The sequence below is a fragment of the Nestor notabilis genome, unplaced genomic scaffold, assembly GCF_000696875.1.
Source record: "Nestor notabilis isolate BGI_N333 unplaced genomic scaffold, ASM69687v1 scaffold2713, whole genome shotgun sequence".
In the NCBI taxonomy this organism is placed as follows: domain Eukaryota; kingdom Metazoa; phylum Chordata; class Aves; order Psittaciformes; family Psittacidae; genus Nestor; species Nestor notabilis.
The window spans coordinates 7,930-22,014 of record NW_009923095.1 but is presented as its reverse complement, the minus strand read 5'-3'; the positions used below and the strand labels follow the sequence as shown (position 1 = coordinate 22,014).

The following is a 14,085-nucleotide window of genomic DNA, read 5'->3' as shown; positions in this document are numbered from 1 at the left end:
AGAGCTGGGCTCTTGCCGGTGTCTCTGGCCAGGCCCAGCTAGGCTCTGGGAGGCCTGCTGGCTCCGCGGGGAAAGGAAGTGCTGTTAGTGGAGATCTAAGAGGGTCGGGGCTGAGCCCCAGCGCTCTCTGTCGCACGGTGACTGCTTTTCTTGGGCTTTTAGAAATAGACCTCGAGTACGGGAAGGCGCAGGCTACAGCTGCTTGTTTCTTGTGATAGAACTCGCATGACTGAGAAATGAGCATGAGGGCGAGCAGCGGCGGGCAGGGCTGTTTCTGTGCTCTCGGGCACAGCCCTTCACCTACCCTGGCTTGGTTGGGCTTGTGTAACGCGCAGGGAAAGGGAGAGCTGTTAAGGAAGTCCTAATTAAGGTACTGTACTTCTGCGTGCTGAACAGCGTTTCCTGTGTTGGAGGACAAACGCTTCTATGAATTGCTGTGATTTATCCAGGTTCCCAAATACGAGCTATTTATGCTTTAATGCTATTCAAATATAATTGTCTTTTTTCATGTACTTTACCAATATCTCTGCACCTTTATTGTCTTAAGATTAGCACTTTTTATACACTGCCCTTGTATATTGCTTAGTTTACTTAGCAAATAAAGCAAGATAGCAGTATAACTTTCTTAAAAATAATAAATTATTGTTCTGAAATCTGTGGAATGTAAGAAGTGTTCTTTCAAACTAGGTTTTGATTGCAAAACCTGGCAAGCACTGTGGTGTTAAACAGCAGCTGCCCAGAGGATGAGTGTTGGATTTCAACCATTATGGTCTCTGTTACAGTGACCTTGAGTTCCAGTCTAGATTTGAAACTAAGTTCGAAACGAGTGTACCTTTTTGTTACCTGGCCTAGCCTATCACATAATGAAGTGATTTACATTAATAATGTGTTTGGTTTTTTTTAATGACTAAGTTGCTTTCTAATTTAATAACAAAACTGCTGAAACTGAAGTCACAGAGCACAATACATTTAAAGTTACAAGCTGATTGTAGTTGTTACAGGTTTTGAGGAGTGTGGGGGGTGCAGTCTTGGGTTGTTCCCTGGTAAGTCAGCTACACAGTTACAAAATTAAACTTGAATGCCTCTTCTAAATTGGAGTACCAACTATTTTATCTTGTTGTCGTTATTCTACAGGAAATTTAACTGAACCTCTGTCCCTTTTCTTAAGGGGTATTCTCCCCCTTCCCCCCCATCAAGTGGTGTCAAAATATTTAAAGTGCTGTATGTGCACACACGTCCCCACACTTCAATCTGCACACCTCAGATGTTTTGATAAAAAGGCATGAAAAATATGGTATTTATAAAGGAAATTTATCAAAACAAAGACCTAAGCAATGGGGCATTTTTATCAACAGTGTGACAGTTGCAGAAAGCAGGACTTAAGGATGGGGCTTAAGGAACCACTAATTTAGAAGTTGGTAATTTCTTTGATATTAGTGGTTGAAAACACTGAAAGTAGGGCAGCAGTTTATATCAGGATAGATTTCAAGGAGGAAATCACAGGTTATGGAAAGATGTAGCATTTTCTGCATTTAAAAAAACCAACCCAACCCTGAAGTTAATGTCTGTTAAAAATTTCCTCCAATGGCAAAATGAAAATTAGTATTTATTACTTTAAGATAAAACTGTACAAATACAGAAAGATCCTTTTAGTAAAATTAAGATTGAAGCCTGTATTACAACTCATTTTCAAAGGTATTTTAATATCTTTTTGTTTCTGAATGAGTTTCATATAATTCTGGTGGAGAAACCAGTGATTCTTGAACAGGTTTTTCTGTTATAGCTTTATCATATGACCAGCAACAGGGATGTGGTATCAAGGGGATGGGAGCTGCTTTAAATCTTGAGATCCTTGCTCAGGGAAGGACATGAGCTGGAGGAGGTTTCTAGATTCTCTTTCACCTGGGCTGTATAGCCCGTCTAGTTTTAATAACTCATTGCTCAGTTGAGTGATGAAGTCCTAGAAAGATTCTGTGGTCTGTGGTAGAGGGAACTTTCAGTGTTCCTGCTGTAAGGGAGATCATGGGAGATTTGTGCGTATGATTTATATGAGGCTTTCATGGAAGTTCAAAATCTGTTCCTCCAAGCCATGCTTTTGCATTCTTAGTTTCTGTGGGTTTGGTGGGAGGAAGGGGTGTTACTTATTTTAGTTGGGACTTTTGTTTTTAATAGTGTATGCACACTGGGGTTATTAATGTAAATAAAAATGATGACTCATTAAAACAAAAGAGAAATCAGGATTTAAAAACTGATGTTAATCTTGTCTTGCACTTGTAGTTTAGTTACTCTACTATTCTACTTAATTTACAAATTTTTAATTTGGGTTGACAGTCTAAAAGATGTTTTGTTACTTTGTTTCATATCCAGCACATTGAACATAACAGAAATGTATCTGAAGTGTTTTCCATTTAGATGGTTTATCAACAAAAATATTTTCATTGTTTAATATACTGAATTTATTTTTTTTTCTTGTCACTTCATCATTGTCATCAGAATTTTAGAACCAGTAGTATTAGCCTCTTTTACCTAATTTCTATCCATAAATATAATGTGGAAAAGGAGCTTTACTCCTCCTCCAGCTCCTGATAACTTTTTCTGCAATAAACTGGCTATGACCCAAACTTGGTGAGTAGCCTGAAATGAAGGAAATAAATTCTGTAGATGTATACTTTTTAATGTGTTCAAAGTCCTAATGGTCTGCTTTGCTTTACCCACATGTGGAAAGCAAATTGCCAATAGCCACACTTGGTAGGGAAGAAAAATTTTAAAAGTTCGAGAGAAACATTTTTGTTGGAAAGTAGAGATCTAAAACTGTTTGATTTTCTTGTGGTTGTGACTTGGAAGAGGACAGAATCCATTGTCCAGATAGTTGCAGTCTTTGTGTGATTTGGTCAGGCCAGTGGCAATTTTTCCGGTGTTTTAAAAAATAACATTTTGACATTAACTTATTGCCTTTGAGGAAATAAAGTAGTATGCGTGATGGTTTGTTCCCATCAAATAGATGGGAGGGTTGTATTCTATAGCTTGCAGTGTAATACATCCAAAGAATGTATGGCATTCTGGGTGAGTGGCGAGGGCAGGATGCCCAAATTAAATGGTTGAGTCATTTTACAGAGTAAAACATTAATGTGATTTTTTTTTTGTTGTTGTTGTCTTTGGTATTTTTTTCTCTTCCAATGTTAGCAAGAAGGCTCATTGTGTGCTCAGCACTGTCTGAATAATTTGCTACAAGGGGAATATTTTAGTCCTGTTGAATTATCCTCTATTGCACAGCAGTTGGATGAGGAAGAAAGAATGAGAATGGCAGAAGGAGGAGTGTCTAGTGAAGAATATAGAACATTTTTGCAGGTAAAATAATCTTAATTTGAGTTTACTTGATATTTGCCTGAAATCTAATATTTTATACCATAGACCCACTATGTTTGCATGGCTAGAGAAGGTTAATTTCCCAGTGCTGAAACTTCTTAATTTTTATAGGTCTTTTCATTCACACATCTTAAATTTAGCATTCTCAAATGTTACTAGTGCAGCTTTATGAAATTTCTCCAAAAAGCTACATTATCTTCATCTTACAGGTAGGGGGGTCAGGCATGGTGAGGAGGAAGAGGATCAGCAATTTGCCTTTTTTGGGGGTTTGGGGTTTTTGAGTTTTTTGGTTTTGGTTTTTTTTTTTTTTTTTTTTTTTTGTAAGCTAGTGGCAGAGGTAGGAGCAGAAGTTCCCATGCCTGCCTGTCCTTTCAGCACTGAGCATTTCTAATTTAAAAGTTTGGGGGTTTTAATTAATAAGCTTATTTGGGTATTGTAATCAGCCTTACATACTAGGGCATACTGAGTTGTTGCTTTAAGTATGCATAGTTATATTTGGTTTCAAAACTTAATTATTTCTGATCTTTGATGCTTACACCTTTTTTCCCTTCTCTTCCTCCCAACCTCATACTGAGCAGCAGCCTTCTGTAAATATGGATGATAGTGGATTCTTCTCAATTCAAGTAAGCATGGCTTTATACTGACAGAATTTTTCTATTTATGCAGTGTGTCTTATGTAATTTAAATAGCATTGAGCTTTTTATCTAGTTTCCAGTTTATAAGCTTCATGGAATTAAGTAGTGGACTTCTAAATGTTCAGAGGGTTTTCCATTAAGTGACTTGCAATTCTTCAGTTCATAGGCCCTTAAACACACGGTAGGAGCATGGACTTCCCGAACTGCAAAATGACACCTGCTGGCAATAAGCTTGATTCGAAGTTGCTGCTTATAGGCACTTCATGTGTAAATCTTGGCTCCTATAGACTACTGGTGAAAGAGCAGACTTGAGATTGTCGTCTCAAATACAGACTGTAAAGCCCTTGGTCACAGGGTTATCGCAGCAATCTGCAGAATGGAAAAAGCTGTAATATCTACATTCAAGTTTTTATAACACATACAAAACAACAACAAGAAGAAGGTATTGAACACCAAATTGGGGGTTGTATCTAGGTGGAGCTGTAGATGATGCTTTGCGCCTTTGGCTGTCTCCTGAGGTTTGAGTGGTGATTCTCAATGTTCCAGAATCCCTCAAGAGCCCTTTTTTTTGGGGGGGGGGAGGGTTGTTTTTATTTTTGTTTTGTTTGGTTTGTTTTTGTTTTGGTTTGGTTTTTTTTTTTGTGGCAGGACAGGGCTGTTTGTTCTATTCAGTGAAAAGCCATTAACAGTTTGGCATTTATTATATTCTTCATTGCGCTGCTTCAGTATTGAAGCTGAAAACCAGGCTTCTCATATTCTACTTTTTTTGCCCTGTCACTGCTTTGCTCACTGGCTACGTAGTTGACTGGCTGAAAGGACGATGAATGTTAATTTAAATTTCTTACAGCTTCATTTCAGTTAGTGCTAAAGAGTTACTTTAAAAGAGTTTGTGCTAGTGTACATGCCTGATCCCGTGGCACTCCAGTGGTGCAAAACTTCTGAGTTACTGAGGGGAAGGATGACATGATATTGGGGGACAGGAATGGCAGAGCAGTACACTGAGAGCAAAGAGATGACATCTTATGAAGTGTCTGTGAGAGGTGAAGTTATAGCTGTGTCTGGAGGAATAAGCTTGTTAATACAACTCAGTTAAATCCTAGTAGTTTTCTTACTTCCCCATAGGTATGGCATGCATGTTATGTTTGCATGTAGATTCATGACAGCTGTTTTTTGAATAATATGATTTCTAGGTTTCCTAGCAGTGTTTTGAAATCCCAAGTTTTATGAAACTAGTATGTTTGCTTATAGCAGTTTAAATGGTTGTATTGCTTAAATTAAGATTTGACTGGTTTGATTCATGAAAAGTGCTATTTTTTGACAGGTTATAAGCAATGCCTTGAAAGTTTGGGGTTTAGAACTAGTCCTCTTCAACAGCCCAGAGTATCAGAGGCTTGGGATCGACCCTATGTAAGACATTTTTTTCTTAGCACCCTGCTTTCATTTTACAGAAAAATAATACTCTTAATATATGACTTAAATCTTTCTTTAAAATTACTATTTCAAGCTCTGTTGCATTCTGATGGTTTTATTATCCCCTCTGTCTTTAAATTTTTCTTTTTGGGGGTGTTATATGAGTATGCGTCCTCTGTGCCTTCATAATATCTCAGTATCTGTGGCATCATAGATACAGGGAGATTTCAGTAATGCTGACAACTTACTAAATGTTACAAAAGTAGTATAGTATAGTTGTATTACTGAAATTTTATTATGTAAGTTTAAATTAGTGGTAGCAAAGAACTTAAACATTAATATGCACTCCAATAGTAGAGTATTTAATTTTATCTATACCTTTTGTTTTTCTTTTTACAGAAATGAAAAATCATTTATTTGTAATTATAAGGAACACTGGTTTACAGTTCGAAAGTTAGGAAAACAGGTGACATTGTCTCTTTTTACTTAAAAATTTACTTCAGAATGGGGGTGGAAAAGTGGTTGCAACTAGACCATGTCTTGGCCTTTTGCAAGCTTTTGCTGCAGTTTAATAGTATCCCATATAAAATAAAATAAAATAGAGTCAATGCTAAATGTTTGTTATATCACAAAAATACCAGGTAACTTTTTATGAATGTTAGCCTGGAGAAAGACCCTAGGATCAATTGCTCAGTGAACCTGTCCTCTAGGGAGCTGCAGTTTTGGTAGAGTCTGTGTGACATCTTTAGCTCTTTTCTTTCTTTTCTGCATGAAAAGAGGGTGAGAGGAGTCCTAGAGAAAGATTAGCATCCCTATAGAATGCTAACAAATGCATTAATTTATTTACATTGTAAAAATAATTATGCTCATTTAAATGGACAGTAGACATAAGGAAATGTGCAAATTTCAAAGGTATTAATATTTATGGTTGCTAGTATTTAAGAGTATCCATCAGGATAAGGTTGCGGAAAGGAGAATCACAGCTTTGCGCTATTTTAGAAAACTTTCAGAAACAGTTTTATAAGCAGGGAGTAGTTACTAAAGGTAGGGGGTGGCCATACAAGTATATGGTACATAGATGTAGTAACTGAAGCCACATCCATATACCTTGTAACACCAATGCAGTTTTTTATTTCAGTAGCCAATCATTGTTCTGGATCATACTGCATAAGTTTTTATGCAACATAAGCCGGTTTGGTGTTTTCAGGTTTGGTTTTGGTTGGTTGGTTTTGGTTTGGGTTTTTTTTTTTCCCCATAGAAAATATTCATAAAATAGTCTTTCATGTTCTACAATAATGGACAGGAGTCTCTTTATGCATTTGGTTCCTTTTGCATGTGGTGGCTACCTATCTTGTCATCCAGATGAAAAACCCCAACAAAAAAACAACAAAAAAACAAACAAAAAAAAATCAAAACCCACACCCCAAAACCAAACAAAAAACCCACAAACAGAAACCAAACAAAGAAACAACAAACCAAACCCAGCTGTGAGTAAACACATTAAACTCTGCTGTTCTGCTTTAATTTGAAAGTATGGGTAATGTTTACAGGCCATTTTTGTATATTTAATATCAAAACAGTTGAATGGTCTCTTAAAAGTATGGGAATGTTCTTTTATATGCAACCGTGTTGGGTGGAATTTTGTGTGGTAGTATTCTAGCCCAAAATGTTCTAAGTTGGAGGGGGAATGTCTTCTGTTTGTACATGCAGGTTGTAACCACATGAAAACAATACTAGGTATGTGCTATCTAGAGAGGAATGAAAAAAAAAATAGATTTGACCTGCTTCTCTTCTGTTAAAGCAAAAGCAGTTTACCAAACCTTCCTTCTCCATGTTCCCTTTTAAAAGTTTGTCTGTAATCTGTCCATCACATTTGTTTATGTAACTTTTTATTGCCCATTCCTACATTGTTGGTTGTCTTACCCTTTCGCAGTGGCAAAGGGTGTTTTTAGCAAATTCAGTGACTGAATGACAAATTGGTAGGTAGACATCTCTATTCCAGGTGAATTATAGTATGGGCCCAACTGCAAGTGTATAACTGCATACATGTAAGTTTGGATAGATAAACACATTTTTGTGAGAACGGAGATAGAATTCTCCTCCCACTATCTGAAATGATGCTTCCTGGTTAAAATGGGTAGTATTGAATGAGTATGGTATAAATAAGGTTCTTCAGATTGATTGCAATATATATGAGGGTTTAAAGATAGGATATTTTGACATCCATATAGTATATGGTTTCTCTGTAGAGAAGTATTATAAATGACTGCTTGTCTTCAGGGAACTATAAACTGTCTATATTTATCTCCTATTATAACATTATGCTCAACTATTAGCATATTAAATTTTAGTTATTTTTCTTAATTTTTAAATAAAAAAATAGTTTTCAGCTGTTAAAGGCAGAATGTTTAATGAAGGTATTTTATGTAAAAAATTCAACTTCTGTTTCCTGTATCTGTTAATTTCTTAAGATACAGCATTAACTCATGAAGAGTTTCTTCCCTTATTAGTCTCTGAACAGACTTAAAACTCGGATTAAGCGGAATTTTAGAATGATGTCTGAAATAACTCTTCTACTATTATATTTTGACTTGCTTGTTTTAGTCTGTTTGCCTGATACCAGTGTTCAGTAATGGGAGAGAGCATGCAGTAATTTTCCAACTTCATACCTCCTGTTAGCTGAAGAGTATTTGAAGGGTAACCTTTAGCATTAGAGGTATTGTGCTTCAAAGACTTTTAATTTGGTAATTTACTAGATTTATTCGGATATTCCATCGTAGAAAATGACCAGAATGTACAGAAATGGGTTACCGAGAAATCTTTATGCTAATATGTTCTCTCAAACCTTTTTTTTCTTAATTACAGTGGTTTAACTTGAACTCTCTCTTGATGGGTCCAGAACTAATATCAGATACATATCTTGCACTTTTCTTGGCTCAATTACAACAGGAAGGTAATAGTAACTTGCAGATGTTAAATCTCATTAATTAAAAGTAGGTAATAATCATTAATTAATTAGAACTTACGTATTCAGTTAATTATCCTTAGTTTTATGATTGAAATAGTGAAATAACCCAAGTCCTTTATAATGAAAGGTAGAGCCCTTCATTGTAATAAATTGCACATCATTGTGTTCCATATAGTGTGCATTTTAGAGTGTTTTTGCATGCACCTTAATGCTGTAGACTTACAATTTATTTTCCTCAGGTTATTCCATATTTGTAGTAAAAGGTGACCTGCCAGACTGTGAGGCTGATCAGCTATTGCAGATGATTCGGGTACAGCAGATACAGCGACCAAAACTAATTGGAGAAGAGGCAGCACCTACAAGAGATCAGAGGTAAAGTAAACAGAGATTTCGTTTTAGTAATGTTACAGTATGACTGGTTTCCATGATTAATGTCTCTATGGAGACAACCTCCTTAAGAAGTAATTAGAAGTATTTTTAATGCAATGTGCTTACTATTGTTGCATAAAGTTAACAGTAAGTCAGTGAATATAAATGGTGTATTTTTAAGTGGGCAAAACCTGCCTGAATAAGGATTCATCTTCCCATGTGCGGAAGTGTTGTACAGTGCAGATTTTTAACTTAACAATTACAGTATTTTTCCAATTATTGTAAAATGGGTAAACAAATCTTACCAAACTATGGTTAATAGTAATCAATCTATAATTAAGACTGCTCAGTGCATTCTGTTATAAGTAGAAAAGAACAAGAAACCCATACCTGAATTTCACATCGTGTAAGTCATACAGCATTCCCTTTTGGAATAATTTCACTGTACATGTTGTAGTACTGCTCTGTTGTGAAGGGTACTGCTTGTATGAAATATCCTTGAAAGCATATAAAGTACTACTTCTGCAACAATTCTATCACAATTTCATAGTGAATGAATTGCAATAAGCCAATTGCTTACGGCTTTTCAGAGGAATTAATTCATTATTATTTCTTCCACTTTGTAAAGGTAAACTGGTGTTGTAAATTGATGGAATAAAAACAAACTACTTGGTGGTAACATAGAACGTGTGTATAGTTTACAGAGGACCTGTTTCTCTAGTGTGGTTATCAGTTTCCTGAGAAAGAGACCACATGCACTGTTTTCTGTTTAAGTAGCAATTGGTTTAAATGACATGTATTACTGCTTTTTGTAGACTTACTGCATGGGTTTAGAGTTTTGCAGTATTCATTTTTTTACAGCTGCAAGCTCTTGCAGTCCTTTTGTGCTGCTTCATGTAGAAATGAAAATACTTGTTTATATAACAAGTTTTCACAATAGAAGGGTTTTTTTCCCCAAAGTTAAAAAAAAAATTAAGTCAAAACATTAGGAAATACTGACTTCAAATTTAATAGTAAAAGTTACTATTTCTGCCTGAGTTCTGTCATAAATATATCAATTTCACAGGCTACCCAGAAGTGATGTGGACCAAGCAATAGATGTTAACCATCCTTATGATGGAACAGGCATGCTAGATGAAGATGAAGAGAATTTTCAGAAAGCCCTGGCTCTAAGTAGGCAGGAAATGGATATGGAAGATGAAGAAGCTGATCTTCGCAGAGCCATTCAACTCAGCATGCAAGGTGCAGTGCTCATCTAAATTTCTCTTAGAGTGTTCATGTTGCTTATGCTTTAAGGCAGCTACTGAAATCAGTTTCAGTCAGCCACTTCTTCCAACATGAGTCAAGCTCTCTGAAAAGACTGGCTTTGAGGCATGGAAGGACAGTCCAGAACTCTGTGTAGCTATCTCCTTTCTGCTTTTGAAAAGTTGTCACTTGCATGTTAGCATTCATCATTGGGAAGCAAGAACAAATTGGCAAAGGGTGACAGGAAGGAAAGGAAGCAGTCCTAATGTGAAGAGGAGATAGTATCAAGTGGAGTTAGCCTAGGTGCTTATTTCTCCCATAAGCATATTTATTCCTCTGAAGTTTGAAGACATTTTCTTAAGCTGTATTTCATTTACTAACTTCATTTTACAGTAATTAGTAGGATATTGTATGTTCTCATTTTAGGTAGTCGTCGAAGTGAGATCTCAGGCTCATTACCACAGAACGTTCCTCAGCTGCCTCACACCAGTCAGACAGACTCCCTTTCTTCAGAAGAACTGCGAAGGAGAAGACAAGCGTATTTTGAAAAGTAAAGTATTTGATACAAAACTACATCTGGAAGTACATGTCATATTTCCTAGTGCTGCTAGGGTGTGGATGAGTTTCTCACTGAGATCAAACCTAACTTTTCTCTCTTAACATTTTCCTAACAGTACCTGAATTTTGCTATTCCTGCATGGCTCCTTAAGAAGAAAAGAAACTTGTAAATAATAGGAGTTCTATTAGTAGTGCAACATCAGTCTTGGGGCGGGGGGGGGCGGAAATACATTTTATAGAATCATAGAATGGTTAGGGTTGAAAAGGACCTTAAGATCATCTAATTCCAGCATCCCTGTCAAGGGCAGGGATGCCTCGCCTTAGACCACGTCACCCAGAGCTCTGTCCAACCTGGCCTTGGAACACTGCCAGGGATGGGGCATTTACCACTTCTTTGGGCAACCTGTTCCAGTGCCTCACCACCCTCACTGTAAAGAACCTCTTCCTTATATCTAACCTGACCTTCCCCTCTTAAAAGTTTAAACTCATTACCCCTTGTCCTATCGCTACAGTCCCTGCTAAAGAGTCTCTCTCCAGCTTCTTTGTAGGCCCCCTTCAGGTATATTTTAAATGAAATCCTGTAGATTTCTTTAATGATTTTTCTGAAGAAAAGCATTCTTTCTCAAAGACTGCTTCTCATAATGATGCCTCTAATGTGCATCACACAAAAGTGTTCTAGATGGTATTACATGTTGCTGTTCTGGAATACCTTCTTAATACATGGAATCAACTATGTTGGTGGAGACCTTTAAGATCATCAAGTCCAACCATTACCCCAGGACTGCCAAACCAGTAAATCATGTCACTGAGGGCCTTATTTACACATTTTTGAACACTTTGGGGATGGCAATTCCACCACTTCCCTGGGCAGCCTGTTCCAACGCCTGATCACCCTTTCAGTGAAGAAATTTTTCCTAATACCCAATCTAAACCTCCCCTGGCTCAGCTTGAGGCCGCTACCTCTTGTCCTATCACTTGTTACTTGGGAAAAGAGACTGATCCCCACCTCACTACAACCTCCTTTCAGGTAGTTGTAGAGAGCAGTAAGGTGTCCCCTAAGCCTCCTTTACTCCAGGCTAAACAACCCCAGTTCACTCAGCCACTCTTCATCAGACTTGTGCTCCAGACCCGTCACCAGCTTCTTTGCCCTTCTCTGGACCTGCTTCAGCATCTCAATGTCTTGTAGTGAGGGGCCCAGAACTGAACACAGGATTTGAGGTACAGCCTCACCAGTGCCCACTACAGGGGGATGATCACTGCCCTGTCCCTAATGGCTGTGCTGTTTCTGATACAGGCCAGGATGTCATTGGCCTTCTTGGCCGCCTGGGCACAAGCTGGCTCATGTTCAGCTAGACTGACCAACACTCCCAGGTCCTTTTCTGCTGAACAGCTTTCCAGCCACTCTTCCCCAAGCCTGCAGCGTTGCATGTGGTTGTTGTGCCCTAAGTGCAGGACCTGGCATTTTGCCTTATTGAACCTCATACCACTGGCCTCAGCCCATTGATCGAGCCTGTCCGGATCCCTCTGCAGAACCCTCCTATCCTTGGTGTCATCTGCGAATTTACTGAGGGTGCACTCAATCCCTCATCCAGATCATCAACAACAGTGGCCCTAATACCATGCTGTAAGGTATGCCACTATTGGCTAGTTGCCAACTAGATGTGATAACATTTACTACCACTCTTTGAGCTCTGCCATCCAGCCAGTTTCCAGCCCAGTGAAGAATACACCTATCCAGGCCATAAGCAGCCAGTTTCTCCAGAAGAATGCTGTGGGAGGCAATGTCAAAGGCTTTAGGTCCAAATAGTCAATGTCCCAGCCTTTCCATCATCAACCAGGCGGTCACCTTATTGCAGAAGGAGATCAGGTTGGTCAAGCAGGGCCTGCCCTTCATGAACCCATGCTGACTGGGCCTGATCCCTGTCTTCCCACACGTGCTTTGTGATTTGACTTAGAATCATCTTCTCCATGACCTTCCCTGGCATTGAGGTCAGGGTGATAGGCCTGTAGTTCCCAGGGTCATCCTTCCTGCCCATTTTGTAGAGAGGCGTTGCATTGGCCAACCTCCAATCCTCGGGGACCTGCCCACTAGACCAGGACTGCTCATAGCTGATGGAGAGTGGTTTAGCAAGCTCCTCTGCCAGCTCATTCAGCACTCTTGGGTGTAACCAATCCAATCCCATAGACTTGTGTAAGTCTAAGTGGAACAGGAGACACTAACCATTTCTTCCTGAATTATGGGGACTTCAGTCAGCTCCCCATCTCTGCAGTCCAACTCAGGGAACTGAGTACCCTCAGGATACATCGTTGGAATATTATAGCTTTTCCTTATCTCTGTCTCCTAGTGATGGAGGAAATAGAAATGCTATGGATGGGAGGAGTTAGACTTCGCATGAGATGGTAAGAATGCAGAACATCCAAATTCTAGGAAAACAGTAATGTGGCTTGGCCATATAATGTTGGGAAGATAGGTGTCTGAGGGGTAACAGGGTGAAACATTTCAGGAGATTTTAGGTGCAGGGCTGTTACTGTACCAAACAGCTTCTAGTTCTCACTCTTGGCCTTCCTTACAATGAATTAGACTTGATACAGGTCTCCTACCAATCTTAATCTTATTCTCTTATAAATTTATAACACTTTCAGGCAGCAGCAACAGCTACAGCAGCAAGATCAGACTCAAAACCTACACAATAAGCCAACTCTAAGCTCGGGCACTCCGGAAGCTGACCCAGGTATTGTTTTTTAAACTTATTTTCAACAGTATAATATTTGTCTTTTCTGTTTTTGTGTTGTGCTCTGTTTCCTAACTTTCCTTGACTGCCTGCTTCCTCGCACTGGCAGCCATTCAGATGGTCTATCAGAGCCATTACTCTTTTTGGCAGTGAAGGATCACTTTCTTGAAAAGCCTGTTCTGCTCTGAGTGTCAATATCGTGTTTCAAAGTGAAGAGCATTACTGTTAGACCATCTTAGTTCTGTCTTTTTGTTGTTTTGTTTGGCTTGAGTATTAACAATTGTAATCTTAGATAGGATTTGTGCCAATAATTTGTTTTCTAAGCTACTTCTAAAGTAGTGTGATAATGTAATAAACTTTGAGTAGTGTCTGACAAAATTACTGGAACCAGTTTTCAGTAGAATATAAGTATGTAGGCCTTGCTTTTATTAAGTATTGGTGATCCCAAATAAATATATAGTACTTGTTACAAACTGACTGTTGTGGATGGAATGCTAAGTGCAAAATGTTCAATGATTTTGTAAAACAAAGCCTATTTTGGGGGTGGGGTGGAAACAGGCGGGTGTGGACAAAGGGAGCAATGATAGCATTTAACTACAGTTGAGAACCAGCTCTGTGCATTTATTACAACTTACATGCATTTATTTTCTTTAGGAGGTGATATGAGTGAAGAAGACATGCTTCAGGCAGCTATGAATATGTCTCTGGAATCTGTTAGAAACCACTTGAATACAGAAGAGGAGAAATGAATTAACTTCCCCCCCCCCCCCCTTTTTTTTTAAACACTTACATTCCTCTTATT

At 38.3% G+C, this 14,085-nt stretch overlaps 1 protein-coding gene across 1 annotated transcript; it reads left to right on the top strand.

Moving 5' to 3' along the window:
• Positions 1 to 3,169: 3,169 nt before the first annotated feature.
• Positions 3,170 to 14,032, top strand: ATXN3 (ataxin 3). The gene is made up of 10 exons (XM_010011946.1): positions 3,170 to 3,348; positions 3,945 to 3,989; positions 5,323 to 5,408; positions 5,811 to 5,877; positions 8,277 to 8,364; positions 8,619 to 8,751; positions 9,815 to 9,990; positions 10,420 to 10,543; positions 13,195 to 13,283; positions 13,938 to 14,032. The coding sequence occupies exons 1-10, from the start codon at positions 3,295 to 3,297 to the stop codon at positions 14,030 to 14,032; spliced, it is 957 nt and encodes a 318-aa protein (XP_010010248.1). The 5' UTR covers positions 3,170 to 3,294.
• Positions 14,033 to 14,085: the final 53 nt, after the last annotated feature.